General features: G+C 43.3%; 1 protein-coding gene across 5 annotated transcripts in view; it reads left to right on the top strand.

The window, feature by feature from the left end:
* LOC109875117 (retinoic acid receptor RXR-gamma-A) overlaps positions 1-15,461 on the top strand; it is a 45,932-nt gene extending 30,471 nt beyond the window's left edge. For 4 of the 5 annotated variants that reach the window (XM_020467318.2, XM_020467315.2, XM_020467319.2 and 1 more), the window contains exons 3-10: positions 1,882-2,029; positions 2,903-3,082; positions 3,213-3,373; positions 13,334-13,463; positions 13,694-13,826; positions 14,020-14,111; positions 14,348-14,453; positions 14,950-15,461. In XM_020467318.2, coding sequence (XP_020322907.1) covers positions 1,882-2,029; positions 2,903-3,082; positions 3,213-3,373; positions 13,334-13,463; positions 13,694-13,826; positions 14,020-14,111; positions 14,348-14,453; positions 14,950-15,097 — 1,098 coding nt within the window. In that variant the 3' untranslated portion in view covers positions 15,098-15,461. The remainder of the gene's footprint in view (positions 1-1,881; positions 2,030-2,902; positions 3,083-3,212; positions 3,374-13,333; positions 13,464-13,693; positions 13,827-14,019; positions 14,112-14,347; positions 14,454-14,949) is intronic. The other variant, XM_020467317.2, reaches the window with a different exon arrangement.
* The last annotated feature ends 885 nt before the right edge of the window (positions 15,462-16,346 follow it).

Here is a 16,346-nt window from a genome sequence, read left to right as displayed (position 1 = left end):
TGCGTCCTTGCACATCTGTGTGTGTGTGTGTGTGTGTGTGTGTGTGTGTGTGTGTGTGTGTGTGTGTGTGTGTGTGTGTGTGTGTGTGTGTGTGTGTGTGTGTGTGCATCTGTTTGTGCGTCCTTGCACATCTGTGTGTGTGTGTGTGTGTGTGTGTGTGTGTGTGTGTGTGTGTGTGTGTGTGTGTGTGTGTGTGTGTGTGTGTGTGTGTGTGTGTATGTGCATCTGTTTGTGCGTCCTTGCACATCTGTGTGTGTGTGTGTGTGTGTGTGTGTGTGTGTGTGTGTGTGTGTGTGTGTGTGTGTGTGTGTTGACCCGGCCCAGTCCTTTCTAGTCTACAGTACAGTACTCAGTGGTAGGGAGCCCGCATCGCTATCCAGGCTGGTCTCACTCCAAGGGCAATAGTCCCTCAACCTGTTTGTGTACACAAGATGCCTATATATTACAGCACAGACTTACTATATACATGACTTACCCTCACTAGCAGGACAATGCATTTTTAGGAGGATGTCCTCGTATCTTTTTAATCCGCTGTGGTTCATTTGACAAAAATCTCTGAAACTGGAAACACTTATCTCCCTCACTAGCTTTAAGCACCAGCTTTCAGAGCAGCTCACAGATTACTGCACCTGTACATAGCCCATCTATAATTTAGCCCAAACAACTACCTCTTCCCCTACTGTATTTATTTATTTTGCTCCTTTGCACCCCATTATATTTATTTCTACTTTGCACATTCTTCCACTGCAAATCTACCATTCCAGTGTTTTACTTGCTATATTGTATTTACTTCGCCACCATGGCCTTTTTTTGCCTTTACCTCCCTTATCTCACCTCATTTGCTCACATCGTATATAGACTTATTTTTCTACTGTATTATTGACTGTATGTTTGTTTTACTCCATGTGTAACTCTGTGTTGTTTTATGTGTCGAACTGCTTTTCTTTATCTTGGCCAGGTCGCAATTGTAAATGAGAACATGTTCTCCACTTGCCTACCTGGTTAAATAAAGGTGAAAAAAATAATAATAATAATAATAATGATCAGACCTGGGTTCATATAGTATTTGTTCCATTTATTATACTTTAGATGTGCTTGATTGAGCTTACCTGGCACAATGGAACCAATGCAATAGTCCTTAGTGTAAAACCCACCCCTCTGGCACTCTTGACAGGCTCAATCAAACACAGTACTTTATGAACCCAGGTCTGGTAATGATGCTTTCCTTTGGCCCGGAATAGCTTATACGGTTTTCTTAATGACCAACTACCTCCCTCTACTGCTCTCCTGTGGAACTGCATGGACCATAGTTCAATTGAGTGTGTATTCAGCTTCGTTAGAATTCTATCTGGTATGAATTATATCAGCCTTATAGTTACCATTTTGTGCCCTTCTTTGAGGGCCTTCTGTAAATGTTTGCTATTGGCACGATATTATATTAAGGACTGTGTAGAGAGAGTAAATCATCCAAATTAACAGCTACTTCCATACCTGGATAAAAAAAACAGGTCACATGACATGACAAAGGAAAACACTTCAGATAAGGTTGTTAGGGAGGTAGGAAGCGTTCAGATAGGGAGGTATGCACATAGACAGAGAAATGAACACACACACACACACACACACACACACTGAGGAAGGCGCTGACTGTATACTGTATAGCTAATGCTTGCAGTATACAAAAGACCACTCGAGGTGCTTGGTTCTGTCTTCAACTAAAATGGAAGTCGGTGACTTTTGACCTTTGTGACACCATGGGCAGTTGGCGAAAGTGAGCCAGTGTGTGTGTGCGTCTGTGTGTATGTGAGATGTACACCCCCCCCCCATACACACACACACATACACACCATTAACCCCCTCTCTGTCCCCTGCTCTCTGTAGGTAAACTCTCTGAACAGTGTGAGCAGCAGTGAGGACATCAAGCCTCCTCCGGGCCTGGCTGGACTGGGTCACATGAACAGCTACGGCTGCATGAGCCCAGGGTCCATGTCCAAACACATCTGTGCCATCTGTGGGGACCGATCCTCAGGTAAAACAGCAGAATATATTATAGCTAGGCCCAAGACTAAGGCCCAAGACTAAGGCCCAAGACTAAGGCCCAAGACTAAGGCCCAAGACTAGACAATACCACGAGAGCTTGGGACTAGAAGGTTCCATCTGTAAAAGAGAATTAGAAGATAATTGGGTTTAAAGTTGCAAACCCCTCATTGGTTTGAATGTCAGCCATTTTATATTTTATTCTTTTGAATTTACTAAGATAAATTGGGATATTTAGAGTACTATATTGGTAGAGAACATTGAACAGAACAAGGCTGTGTTAATAATTTCATTTTGACAAAAATGCAGATAGAGCCTTATAGTACCAGAGTTTTTCCCTTGACAGGTTGGATGGTAAGGAAAAAAACTCTGTCCCTACTACTAGTATACCATACCCCCTTCATCAGCATACTGTATCTACAGGATAACTAATCCAAATGAACATTTCCACGAGAAATGCTACAATAGATTATTTCCACTCACTAACGCCGGATAGTATATTTAAGCAATAAGACACAAGGGGGTGTGGTATTTGGCCAATATACCACGGCTAAGGGCTGTTCTTAAGCACGACGCAACGCCTTTAGCCGTGGTATATTGGCAATATACCACAAAACCCCAGAGGTGCCTTACTGCTCTTATAAACTGGTTACCAACGTTAGTAGAGCAGTAAAAATAAATGTTTTGTCATACACGGTCTGATATTCCACAGCTTTTAGCGATTCAGCATTCAGGCAGTTTATAAAGCTCCTCAACTAGGCATACCATCCACACCAACACTGAATCACCCAACAACAGCAGCTCATGTACAGTAGGAGCTGATCTGATCAAGATAATCATTTTATTTCCTGTTCCGTTCTTCCAGGGAAACACTATGCCGTGTACAGCTGTGAAGGCTGTAAAGGCTTCTTCAAAAGAACCATCAGGAAGGACCTCACTTACACGTGTCGAGACAGCAAGGAGTGCCTGATCGATAAGCGCCAACGCAACCGCTGCCAATACTGTCGCTACCAGAAGTGTCTGGCCATGGGCATGAAGAGAGAAGGTGCGTGTGTTTGTCTCCCCTGTGCGTATGTGTATGTTTGTTTCTCTATGCAGGCAGGTGTGTGTGTACTGTGTTAGTGTATGTAAGTGTGTGTGACCCCCCCTGTGTGTGTTCGTGTTTCTCTGTGCAGCTGTGCAGGAGGAGCGTCAGCGGGGCCGAGACAAGAGTGATAACGAGGTGGAGTCAACCAGTAGTTTCAACGGGGACATGCCGGTCGAGAAGATATTGGACGCGGAGTTGGCCATCGAACCCAAGACTGAAGCTTACATGGAGGCCAGCACAGGCAACACTGTAAGCAAAGCTCTGTCTCTCTCTCTCTCTCTCTCTCTTTTTATGTCTCTCTCTCTCTCTCTCTCTCTCTCTCTCTCTCTCTCTCTCTCTCTCTCTCTCTCTCTCCCTCTCTCTCTCTGTCTCCCTCTCTCTCTATCTGCCTCCCTCTCTCTCTATGTCTCCCTCTCTCTCTTTCTGCCTCCCTCTCTCTCTTTCTGCCTCCCTCTCTCTCTATGTCTCCCTCTCTCTCTTTCTGCCTCCCTCTCTCTCTATGTCTCCCTCTCTCTCTTTCTGCCTCCCTCTCTCTCTATGTCTCCCTCTCTCTCTTTCTGCCTCCCTCTCTCTCTATGTCTCCCTCTCTCTCTTTCTGCCTCCCTCTCTCTCTATGTCTCCCTCTCTCTCTTTCTGCCTCCCTCTCTCTCTATGTCTCCCTCTCTCTCTTTCTGCCTCTGTCTTTCGCTTTCTTTCTCTCTCTCTCTCTCTCTCTCTCTCTCTCTCTCTCTCTCTCTCTCTCTCTCTCTCTCTGTCTCCCTCTCTCTCTTTCTGCCTCCCTCTCTCTCTATGTCTCCCTCTCTCTCTTTCTGCCTCTGTCTTTCGCTTTCTTTCTCTCTCTCTCTCCCTCTCTCTCTCTGTCTCCCTCTCTCTCTATCTGCCTCCCTCTCTCTCTCTGTCTCCCTCTCTCTCTATCTGCCTCCCTCTCTCTCTATGTCTCCCTCTCTCTCTTTCTGCCTCCCTCTCTCTCTCTGTCTCCCTCTCTCTCTATCTGCCTCCCTCTCTCTCTATGTCTCCCTCTCTCTCTTTCTGCCTCCCTCTCTCTCTATGTCTCCCTCTCTCTCTTTCTGCCTCTGTCTTTCGCTTTCTTTCTCTCTCTCTCTCCCTCTCTCTCTCTCTCTCTCTCTCTCTCTCTCTCTCTCTCTCTCTCTCTGTCTCCCTCTCTCTCTTTCTGCCTCCCTCTCTCTCTATGTCTCCCTCTCTCTCTATCTGCCTCCCTCTCTCTCTCTGTCTCCCTCTCTCTCTTTCTGCCTCCCTCTCTCTCTATGTCTCCCTCTCTCTCTATCTGTCTCCCTCTCTCTCTATCTGCCTCCCTCTCTCTCTATGTCTCCCTCTCTCTCTTTCTGCCTCCCTCTCTCTCTATGTCTCCCTCTCTCTCTTCTGCCTCTGTCTTTCGCTTTCTTTCTCTCTCTCTCTCTCTCTCTCTCTCTCTCTCTCTCTCTCTCTCTCTCTCTCTCTCTCTCTCTCTCTCTCTCTGTCTCCCTCTCTCTCTTTCTGCCTCCCTCTCTCTCTATGTCTCCCTCTCTCTCTTTCTGCCTCTGTCTTTCGCTTTCTTTCTCTCTCTCTCTCCCTCTCTCTCTCTCTCTCTCTCTCTCTCTCTCTCTCTCTCTCTCTCTCTCTCTCTCTCTCTCTCTCTCTGTCTCCCTCTCTCTCTTTCTGCCTCCCTCTCTCTCTATGTCTCCCTCTCTCTCTATCTGCCTCCCTCTCTCTCTCTGTCTCCCTCTCTCTCTTTCTGCCTCCCTCTCTCTCTATGTCTCCATCTCTCTCTATCTGTCTCCCTCTCTCTCTATCTGCCTCCCTCTCTCTCTATGTCTCCCTCTCTCTCTTTCTGCCTCCCTCTCTCTCTATGTCTCCCTCTCTCTCTTTCTGCCTCTGTCTTTCGCTTTCTTTCTCTCTCTCTCTCTCTCTCTCTCTCTCTCTCTCTCTCTCTCTCTGTCTCCCTCTCTCTCTTTCTGCCTCCCTCTCTCTCTATGTCTCCCTCTCTCTCTTTCTGCCTCTGTCTTTCGCTTTCTTTCTCTCTCTCTCTCTCTCTCTCTCTCTCTCTCTCTCTCTGTCAATTCAATTCTATTTGCTTTATTGGCAAAATGTACATGTTATATTTTTGACAGTTTATCAGGAAATGCAGCTACATATCAGGTTCTGCTGTGGTGTAGTGGTTGCACAGCCTTTCCTCTACAGGGAGCCAGGTTTTCCTGTGTCTACCCTTCTCAATGGCAAGGCTGTGCTCACTGAGCCTGCACTTTGTCAAGGTTTTTCTCAGGTTTTGATCAGTAACCATGGTCAAATGGTTAGCCACGGTGTACTGACTATTTAGGGCCATATAGCACTGCATTTTGCGTTCTGCTTGTGCTTGTTTCCCAATAAGCAATGTAGTTTTGTTTTGACTGTGTTGTAATTTGTTTTATTCTGATTGATTGGATGTTCTGGTCCTGAGGCTTCAGTGTGTTAGTAGAACAGGTTTGTGAACTCAGCCCCAGGACCAGCTGGATGAAGGGACTCTTTTCTTTGCTCAGCTCTTGGCATTGCACGGCTTGGTAATGATATGAGAGGGGATCACTGTATTTTAATTGCTCTTTTTTTTGTTTTTATTATTAGTGGATATTGGCCTAATTCTGCCCTGCATGCATTGTTTGTAGTTTTCCTCTGGACATGTAGGAGAGTCTTACAGAACTCTGCATGCAGGGTTTCAATGGGGTGTTTGTCCCACTGGGTGAAATCTTGTTCTGCAAGTGGACCCCACACCTCGCTGGCATAAAGTTGAATTGGTTCAATGACACATTCAATTAGTTTTAGCCAAATTTGAATAGATATTTGAATTTGTTTTATAATGGCGTAGAATGCCCTGCGTGCTTTCTCTCTCAATTCATTCACTGCATCAGTTGAGCTTATTTTTAAACCGAAGTAATTGTAGTGTGTGTAGTACTCTATATATTTTGTACCATTTGAGAATTTTGGTCTAATTCCCTGAGATCTGGATCTTCTCTGGAAAATCATTATTTTTGGAGTTTATTGCCAGGGCCGAGGTCTGGCAGTACTGCTCTAGCAGGTCCAGGCTCTGCTGTAGGCCATGTGCTGTGGGTGACAGCAGGCATAGGTCATCTGCAAAGAGTAGGCATTTAACCTCTGAATTGTGGAGACTAACACCAGGGGCTGAGGATTTTTCTAGAATAGTGGCCAATTCGTAGATGTAAACGTTGAAGAGTGCAGGGCTCAGATTGCAACCCTGGCGAAGGCCCCGCCCCTGCACGTATTGCCAGTATCAGGGATGCAAACTAGTCACCTTTCGGCGAAATTCGCCATTTTGAATCCAAAATAGGTGACCTACGTGATTCGTGTAGATCCGATGAAAAAAGTTTGTGGGAGAGTTGGATCACTACTGGCTGTATCCAAGGCTCAGCCAATCGTTTACATAACAACAGAATGCAGCGCAGCACCCGACTAAAGAAATAAGACACAAACCAATTTACTAGTTACAGCAGCGCGTCCCCTGAATGATAACGAAGAGGTACAGTGTTGCCAACTTGGCAACTTTGTCGCTATACTTAGAGAGTATTCAGATCCCTTCTAGCGACACATTTTTTAAAAATCGACTAGCAACAAATCTAGCGACTTTTTCTGGTGTTATTGGATACTTTTGGAGACTGACTTGAAAACACGTATCGTTTTTACTCTTCTCAACGAGCAGTGGGTGCTGCCATGGGCCCCACCCCATCCCAAAGCACTCACAGACAGCCCAGTCCTCACACAGCAGTCCCTCCCAGCTGCAGTCAGAGCAGGAGATGTTCACCCCTCCGTGTCCAGACTGCAAATGAATCATGCATGCAGGAAGCCGCCGCTGGCTGATCCCGCCCTGGCATACATTCAGGGCGGGATGTAAATGTAAAATGTTCTTTGTCTAAAATAAATCATTGCCTTTGACTCACACAGCCCTCATCATTGCCTTTGACACACCTTGTCCACTGTGTGTGTGCCTCTCTGTGACATAAGCTAAACATCTAGCTAGCTAGCTGATCATGTCTCAGTCTAAACTGTACACTCAAAAATACAGAAAGGAGTGGGAATCAAACCCTGAATTCAAAGGCTGGTTGAAGCTGTTTATTGGAGATGATACACGGGCATACTGCCTGTATTGTAAGGTTGATTTCTACGCCAATTTAGTGATGTAAAAAAACACATGACAACTCTAAAACATACTCAAAAGGCAAAGCCTTATAACAGTTTCACCCAAAACAAGCTGCCATTTATGGTTTAAAAAAATTGACTCTGCAAAAAAGGCTGAGGCCACCATGGCATTAGTTATCGCTGAACACTGTTCCATGCTGACGTGCTCACATTGGAGAAGCATTTAGAGCTGCTTTCTCAGACTCCAGTGCTGCTACCCACTTCAAAGTGCACAGAAATTATTAAAAGTGTTTTAATGCCATACTTTCTGAAAAAGTTGGTCGTAGATGTGGGTGACCGGCGTTTCAGCTTCCTCCTCTATGAGCCCACGGAAGTAAATGTTTCTAAGTACCCGGGGGTTGTGATAAGGTACTTTAGTGACACCTAGCAGCCAATTGTATCAACATTTCTGGGGCTTGTTGAGTTGGAGGGAGGAGATGCCAAATCTATAGCCCATGCTGTTGTGGCTTTCCTGGAGAAGCTTTAATCTTTTAAAAAAAGAGAAACTCCTGAGGATAGGGACTGGCAATGCCTCTGTTATAACTGGGATTAACATAAAGTGCTGAAGGAGGAGTATGGCCTCAAATATCTGGTTCTTGTTCGCTGTGTGCGCCACTCTCTACAGCCTGTGCTCATTTGTAGTTCTAAACATATTTAGGGCGTCCATCACAATTACATGCACATGGCCAATTATGCAAATTAGACGATGATGTCATTTAGCGACTTTTAGGACAGCCAATAGCTACTTTCCTTACTGAGGAGTTGGCAACACTAAAGAGGTAACGTTAGGTGAGAAGCCTGACAACAGAGACGGGGGGTGAGAAGGTGATGAAGTATACTTCATGAGCTGTAACCGAAAAACAACGGGCATTTGGAAAGTTTGAGGTGAGGGAGAAAGTGTGGTGGAACAAGTATTAGCATTGTTATCTTGTTAGCTAGATCGAATTCTCCGTTAGCTAGCCAGAGAAATGTTGAGCGACGTTAGCCAACTTATCTGATCAAATAATTGAGTTTATATGGTGTGAAAATTTGCTTGCTAATAAAGTCAGACCGCTAACGTTAGCTAGCTAACATTACAACATTAGATGAGCTAACATTAGTAACCTAACCAATTCGCTGCAGTATTAACTGGTATACGACTCCTTGCCGTTCCTCAAGTTATAACGCGTTAGTTGATTACTGGACCCTGGCAATCTGTGTGAAATGTTAACTATCTAACTAGCTAACGAACTAACTACTATCTGTTAACTAATGTTTTCCCTCTACAGTATGTGGTTAATTTTTGAATGAGAGTTAGTTGAAAATGAGACGTTGCTTGTTAAACAAGTGGATTCAGGGATCAAGTGTAGCTGGAGCTGGGCCTGACTTTAGCTGGATGCCACTATAGAGGTGAAAGGAACACAACACACTTTCCCTCTTTCTCACTTTTGCTTGGCACGTTGTAGAACAGATGTCCACAGGCAGAAAGTGTACAATGTAATAATGTGCAGTGTAGACCAAAGATATTGCTTTTGTTGTCACGCTCGCTATCCTCAAACTCCCTGTCATAAATCAACCAAGGCACAGCGTGCATGTAGTTCCACATCTTTTAATGAAAGTGAAACCGAAACAGGTTAACAGCAAAGAATGTGACGCAACCGAGGTTCACACAAACACACATGGAAAAATTATTACCCACAAAACACAGGTGGGAAAAGGCTACCTAAGTATGGTTCTCAATCAGAGACAACGATTGACAGCTGCCTCTGATTGGGAACCATACCAGGCCAAACACATAGAAATAGAAAACATAGGAAAAACACATAGAATGCCCACCCCAACTCACGCCCTGACCAAACCAAAATAGAGACATAAAAAGGAACTAAGGTCAGGATGAGACATTTGATGTGTTGAACTTGACAGTAACACGTGTGTGTGTGTGTGAGGGGGGGGGGGGGGGGGTATATATAATTTGTTTTACTCAGTGAATGTTATCGTTGCACAAATGTGGCCTTGGGAACTTTATCGATGTCTACAGTGGCCACAATAATAGTGCAAAAATAGAATGCCTGTTTGTTTCATTCTATTTCTACTCTAAGATGTTTTCTTCCCAAGTTAAATATTTAGATGTGTATGTGTGGTCACAAGCATTCTATTATAAAGGCTGTCATGGCTAACTGCAATATTAGTGTATTGTTTTTTTCCCTCAAGACTTGAGTGTCATTTGCAGTAAATTCTAGGCAACAAATAACATTGGATTGCTTTCTTTACATGTTTTAGCTGCGAGTTAGGTTCACATGAACCACTTTTTTTTTTACACACAGACTGATCATATAGATCATATTCTTTGTTGTTTAATTAGTTTAAAATCTGTATTTCCCCTTAGCAGGGATTTATTGCATGTTTCAGTGCCAAAAAAAAGCAAGTGTCACCATCTTGAGCCCTCAGCAGTTTGCATCCCTGAAGTATACATTGATTTAATTATGTCATATGTTTTACCCCCTACATCACTTTAAATAACTCTCAAATGCTTTTTGGAAGTCGATAAAGCAAGCGTATATGTTGGTATTATTTTGGTGGATATGTTTATCTATCAGGGTATGTAGGGTGTAAATATGACGTCGAGTCGTGCAACGTTTTGGTATGAATCCAATTTGGCTTTTACTCAAGACATTGTGCTTAATAAGGACGTTTAGAACTCTTACTTTAAAAATACTACAGAAAACCTTCGCCAGGTTACTGTTGACACAAATGCCGCGGTAATTGGAAGGGTCCGTTCCTAAAGATTGTCTCCGTTCTTAAAGATTGTCTCCGTTCTTAAAGATTGTCTCCGTTTTGCACTAGTGAGTTTGAGCATCTCATTTAGGATGCTATCAGGTCTGCATGCTTTTTTAAATTTGAGGGCCTGAGGTTTCTTATAGAGCTTCTGGTCAGTAATTGGGGAGTGTAATGGATTTTGATTGTCCTTTTATAGCTTTTTCTAATCCATTCAACTTCTCATGAATTTGGCATTGTTCTGCATTTGTGTCATTTTGAACGCTGTTGTAGAGTGTTTTAAAATGGGTTGTCCATATGTCACCAATTTGTATCTCTAATTCCTCTTGTTTAGATATTTTTTTAGTTTTTTTTCTAATTTTGCCAGAAGATGTTTGTTTATGGACTCCTCAATTAGTGCCAGCTGCTTGCTCACTGTCTGTCTGTCTCTGTCTCTGTGTCAAAACGTATTCAATGTTCTTAATGCTCGTGGTCACTCTACACATGTGACTATTTGAAGTTTCATTCCAAAACATAATATATCCATTTTCAGAAATGTTGGTAAATTCACATGAATTAAAACACATCCTGTGAAAGAGAGAGAGCTATTATTTTTTTCATCTTACCATGACATGGGCTGGTGAAAAGAAAGACTTGGCCTCCCGGGTGGCGCAGTGGTTAAGCGCCAGCTGTGCCACCAGAGACTCTGGGTTCGTGGCCGGTTACGACAGAGCCTGGGCGTGAGCCTAGTGTCATCCGGGTTAGGGAGGGTTTGGCCGGTAGGGAAATCCTTGTCTCATCGCGCACCAGCGACTCCTGTGGCGGGCCGGGTGCAGTGCGCACTAACCAAGGTTGCCAGGTGCACGGTGTTTCCTCTGACACATTGGTGCGGCTGGCTTCCGGGTTGGATGGCGCTGTGTTAAGAAGCAGTGCGACTTGGTTGGGTTGTGTATCGGAGGACGCATGACTTTTAACCTTCGTCTCTCCCGAGCCCGTACGGGAGTTGTAGCTATGAGACAAGATAGTAGCTACTAAAACTATTGGATACCACGAAATTGGGGAGAAAAAGGGGTAACATTTGAAGAAAAGAAAGACTTGATTTTGTTTGAAATATTTGTTTCAACTATATTTGATCAAATAGACGATTTATTGTATCCACCAGTTGACAGTGTATACAATGTGTGTTTTCCTTTTGGACATTTAAGCAACTTTTAGAACAATTTTATGGGGGGTTTACATGTTTTTTCATTAGGATAAATCAAGGGAAGTTTTTGTTGTTGATTATATACACTTTAGGGAATGAATTAAGAAATAATAATGCCGTTGTCACAATTAATTTGCCGGTTAAGGATGGATTGATTCTTATTGTCGGAGTGACACAGCCCGCTGTTTGCAGCCTCTGTGTGTTTGCAGCCAGTAGCCTATTACTGTTTCCTCTCGCTGGATCTTGGATCTCTCCTGTTCATGAGCTTGTTTAGAAAGTGTCCTCTTCGGGCCAAAAGCAACAGATATCACGGGCTCCAAACTGTCGAAGGGACCCATAATAATCTAAAGGTCCACGACACTCAAGCGCTCAAAGCTAAGGTAACACTAGGTAGCCAGCGAACGAACAGCTGAGAGTGACAGATGTCTATCTCTGCATCTGGCTGACTAAACCAGGGGTTAGCCTAAATGAATAATCCAAGCTTCTGATTATATGCCAAAGTGTGTAAAAAAAATATATATTTTGAGAAACCAAATTTAAGACTGAACAGATAAATATAATGGAAATGATTTGATAAATGACTCACTTTTGTGCCAGCCGCAAAAACGATATGGAACGTGAGAAATGCATCTGGACAGTGCATATAGCCAGAGTCATACACCGAGTGTTCAAAACATTAGGAACACCTGCTCTTTCCATGACAGACTGACCAGGTGAATCCAGCTGAAAGTTATGATCCCTTATTGATGTCACCTGTTAAATCCACTTCAATCAGTGTAGATGAAGGGGATGATTTTTAAGCCTTGAGACAATTGAGACATGGATTGTCCATACAGTATGTGCCATTCAGAACATGAATGGGCAAGGCAAAACATTTAAGTGCCTTTGAACGGGGCACGGTAGTAGGTGCCAGGCGCACCGATTTGAGTGTGTCAAGAACTGCAACGCTGCTGGGGTTTTCACGCCCGACAGTTTCCCGTGTTTATCAAGAATGGTCCACCACCCAAAACGACATCCAGCCAACTTGACACAACTGTGGGAGGCATGGGCCAAAGGTGCAACTCGATATTAGGAAGGTGTTCCTAATGTTTTGTACGCTCAGTATATTGAGTGTTGGGCTAACTTTTAGAATTTTGAATAGTGTTATTCTATATATTCAGTCACATTGCATTTTTTTATATATATTCCCCATGTAATGTTAATGGGGTGATAAATTGGCTGCCATAGAATTTTGCAGTGTCATGTATAAATGCATCATAACGCTCATTACTAGAGGGGTTCTGTCATAAACCCTCAAAGTTCCAGAATGCTGTGAAAATGGCAGCCATATTGGTCAGGGGGAAATTCAAACCAGTCTATTGTTATGAATGGCAGTAGATGCATAATCCTGATTTTACTTATGCAGGAAAATAAAAGTAAGGCATTTCATGTATCAGAAATTGTGTAATATAATTAGTGTCAATCTAAAATATGATCATATAATTTTAAATACAGTTTATACGGGTTTATAAAAATATATATATATTTTTTTTTTTACATGTAAACAGACCATGCATTTCTACATTTTTATTTAATTGGAAAGCTCCGAGTGCTATTATATGATACAATATCAGTATTTGCATTTATAACTATCATAAACTGATTACGTGTACGGCTGTAAAAAATGTATGGAATCATTCCTCAACAACTGCTAGCTAGCTAACAAACACAGTGCAGATAAATACTTCAAATTCATTGTTTCACACAATATCTTATCACAGCACTGGCAGACAGCACTGACATAGTTGGTTGACAAACTCCCTGACCACATGTCCATTCTTGTATTCCACTTCCCAATTATATTATTCATGGGAGCTAACATGGCTGCCATAGAATGTTGTAGAGTGTCATATAAATGGATCATAATACTCTTTAAACACGAGGCTCTGGACATAGTGCTTTTCGGTATGAAACAAGTGTGTCCGATATGTCGCTTAGCAGAAAAACCCGTTCGAAAGCACATATGAAGTAAATGTTTTAAAAGAACATTTGTTCCATCTATACTCCGTTTCCTCTTTCATAGTCGATTTACTGAATGTTACATGTGTGTCTTTTGTCTGTCTATCCGACAGACGAACGACCCGGTCACCAACATCTGCCAGGCAGCAGACAAGCAGCTATTCACCCTGGTGGAGTGGGCCAAGAGGATCCCCCACTTCTCTGAGCTGGCCTTGGACGACCAGGTCATCTTATTACGAGCAGGTAGACTCCAGCTACAGCACAGCTCACCAACCAGATCACCATGCATGTTCACTTCCCATAGTGCTTTACTTGCGGCGGTAAAACAGTACAGTATGTTTCATTAGCGTCACCCACCCATTACCTACTATTACACAGACACGCCCTCACCCCTCTGGACGAGTACATTGTTCTAGTCACAATCCAAGTTAAACTCACCAGTTAACCACTGTGCATCTCTCTCTCTCTGTCAGGCTGGAATGAGCTGCTCATCGCCTCGTTCTCCCATCGCTCTGTGACAGTGAAGGACGGGATCCTCCTGGCCACGGGCCTCCACGTCCACCGCAGCAGCGCCCACAGCGCAGGAGTGGGCTCCATCTTTGACAGGTCCGAGAAAAACTCCTTGATGTTTGGAATATGGATACCATAGACCGCAATGCATAGCCGACACTATAGCGTCATCTTCTGTAACACGGTTAAAAATCTAGCCCTGGTATTTCTACAGCAGTAGACATGTCTGTACTGAATAGTGTTTTTTTTCCTATGACATGGTATTTTCTTCCCATGTTGTGGTCTCCAGAGTGCTGACGGAGCTGGTGTCTAAGATGAAAGACATGCAGATGGACAAGACTGAGCTGGGCTGCCTCCGAGCCATCGTCCTCTTCAACCCAGGTAACTACAATCAACGAGGAATAGAACAGAGGAGGCTCATTCCGGAGAGGAAGAGGAGAGTGGTCACCCTCGTTCATTTGAGCAGTCACGATATTCATCCAATAGGCCAATCCATTTCCCCCCCCCCCTCCCCAACATAATTTCAACACAATCACACTTCAGGAAGATATGCCGTGTTTGACATAGACTGTGTGCACAAGAGTAAGTTCCTGTCTATGAATGTTCTCTGCTTCCAGATGCCAAGGGCCTGTCTAATCCTACAGAGGTGGAGGCCCTGAGAGAGAAGGTGTACGCCTCGCTGGAGTCCTACACTAAACAGAGATACCCAGAGCAGCCTGGCAGGTCAGTCTCACACTGTCAGCTTATTTTAGTGTCTGTTCCTTTCACGCTCGATCATGCACACTAATGTCCAGCCATTCAGCAGTATCACACGTCTCACTCAAAGGCTCTTCCGATGCAGCTGTTGAAAGCACAGGAGGTTGGAGGCACCTTAATTGGGGGAGGACGGGCTTGTGGTAATGACCGGAGCGGAATCAGTGGAATGGTGGAATGGTATCAAATAGATCCAACACATGGTTTCCAGGTGTTTGATTCCATTCCTTTTCTCCGTTTCAGGCCATTGTTACGAGCCGTTCTCCCCTCAGCAGCCTCCATTGGTTGAAAGAAACTAAATTAGAGGCTCTAATTTCTTCATATTCCTTCTCCACTTTAAGACTTTAAGATAATATGTCAAAATTCATCTTTATGGTTTGTGTGTACCATTAAAAAATCATGAATAGGCTCTGAAATGACACCCCAGACTAGAGTAATTTTATCTTTTATCTCCTCTCCTTGTCAGATTTGCCAAGCTGTTGCTGCGTCTGCCTGCACTGCGCTCCATCGGCCTCAAGTGTCTGGAGCACCTCTTCTTCTTCAAGCTGATCGGAGATACGCCCATAGACACGTTCCTCATGGAAATGCTTGAAGCGCCGCACCAGATCACATGACACGAGTTGTATCCATTGTAAATACCCCCTGAACCCAATTCCCAGATCCCCTACCCTTACCCCAGAGTGCAACTGCTATGAAATCAAACTTGAGAGTTCTTAACTTGCATATTTTGTACCAACCACAATTAATAATGTGAAAATAAAACGTTCCTATTGGTATTTTAAGAAAATGCAACACTGTAAAAGGTGAATTCTAAAGAAGGATTTTTTTTTTTTTGTAAATAGAAGAGTATTAATTATCAGATCTAGCAACAACTGAATGCAACATGAAGTCTTATTTTATTCAGTGATGAATAGTATGAAATACAATGTCACTAGCATAGAATGTCTGTGGGAATAAAATACAAAAGACGAGTTTGAACGTGATGTCCAGTCAAGTCATTGTGCCTTCATCGTTTATTCTTAACCTCAATCTGATTTGACTTGAATTTCAGTTAGAAAAGAGAACATGACTAAATAACTCTCATTCTATACACACACGTGTGGCAGAGAAGAATCCCAGCAGAGTTTATGAACAGAACCTTACCCTTCAAAAATAATCCAGATGTCAGTTTTTTTTATTTTATGCAATACACTTTTAATAAAGTCAATGGTATGCGGTAACATCATGTGCGGCGTCCTATCGTAAATCTCCTTTGCATTTGTGAAGTAACCTATCAAAAGAGAGCACAAGCAGCGTTGGAAAGCATGAGTATGGGAAATGCGTGGAAGTCCCAAACAGTAGTAACACATGGAACCCCAGTTGATTTTATAACACCAGTGGACCAACCAACAGCTCTCCTACTTGCCATACCTCCATTTGTGTTTCATTAGTGAAACTGTAAAATACTAGCTAATTACTCTTCTGAAATTAGAGAGGTGTCTCATAAACAGTCTTGAGTTACACACAAAGTAAGGACACGTGTGTATCGCTAACTACTGCTCTTGTAAGTTACAGCATGCAAGGTACATAATATTTCGTCACAACATTGCTCATCTCCTTTGTTTCATAAGTAGACTACAGTACACATGAGTATTTTATACATTTCAAAGGTCATAGTGAAATCCTTCAAGAGTAGTGCCACATTTCACAGACGCTCTTATCCAGAGCAACTTATAGGAGCTATTAGGGTTAAGTGTCTTGCTCAAGGTTACATCGACAGATTTTTCACCAAGTGGGCTAGGGGATATGAACCAGCAGACTTTTGGTTACTGGCCCAACGGTCTTAACCAATAGGCCGCCTGCCACCCATACAGAAATACAGAG

Source organism: Oncorhynchus kisutch, linkage group LG30 (genome assembly GCF_002021735.2).
Source record: "Oncorhynchus kisutch isolate 150728-3 linkage group LG30, Okis_V2, whole genome shotgun sequence".
NCBI classification, from domain to species: domain Eukaryota; kingdom Metazoa; phylum Chordata; class Actinopteri; order Salmoniformes; family Salmonidae; genus Oncorhynchus; species Oncorhynchus kisutch.
The sequence above is the reverse complement of the archived record's forward strand: the minus strand, read 5'-3'. Positions and strand labels throughout refer to the sequence as shown.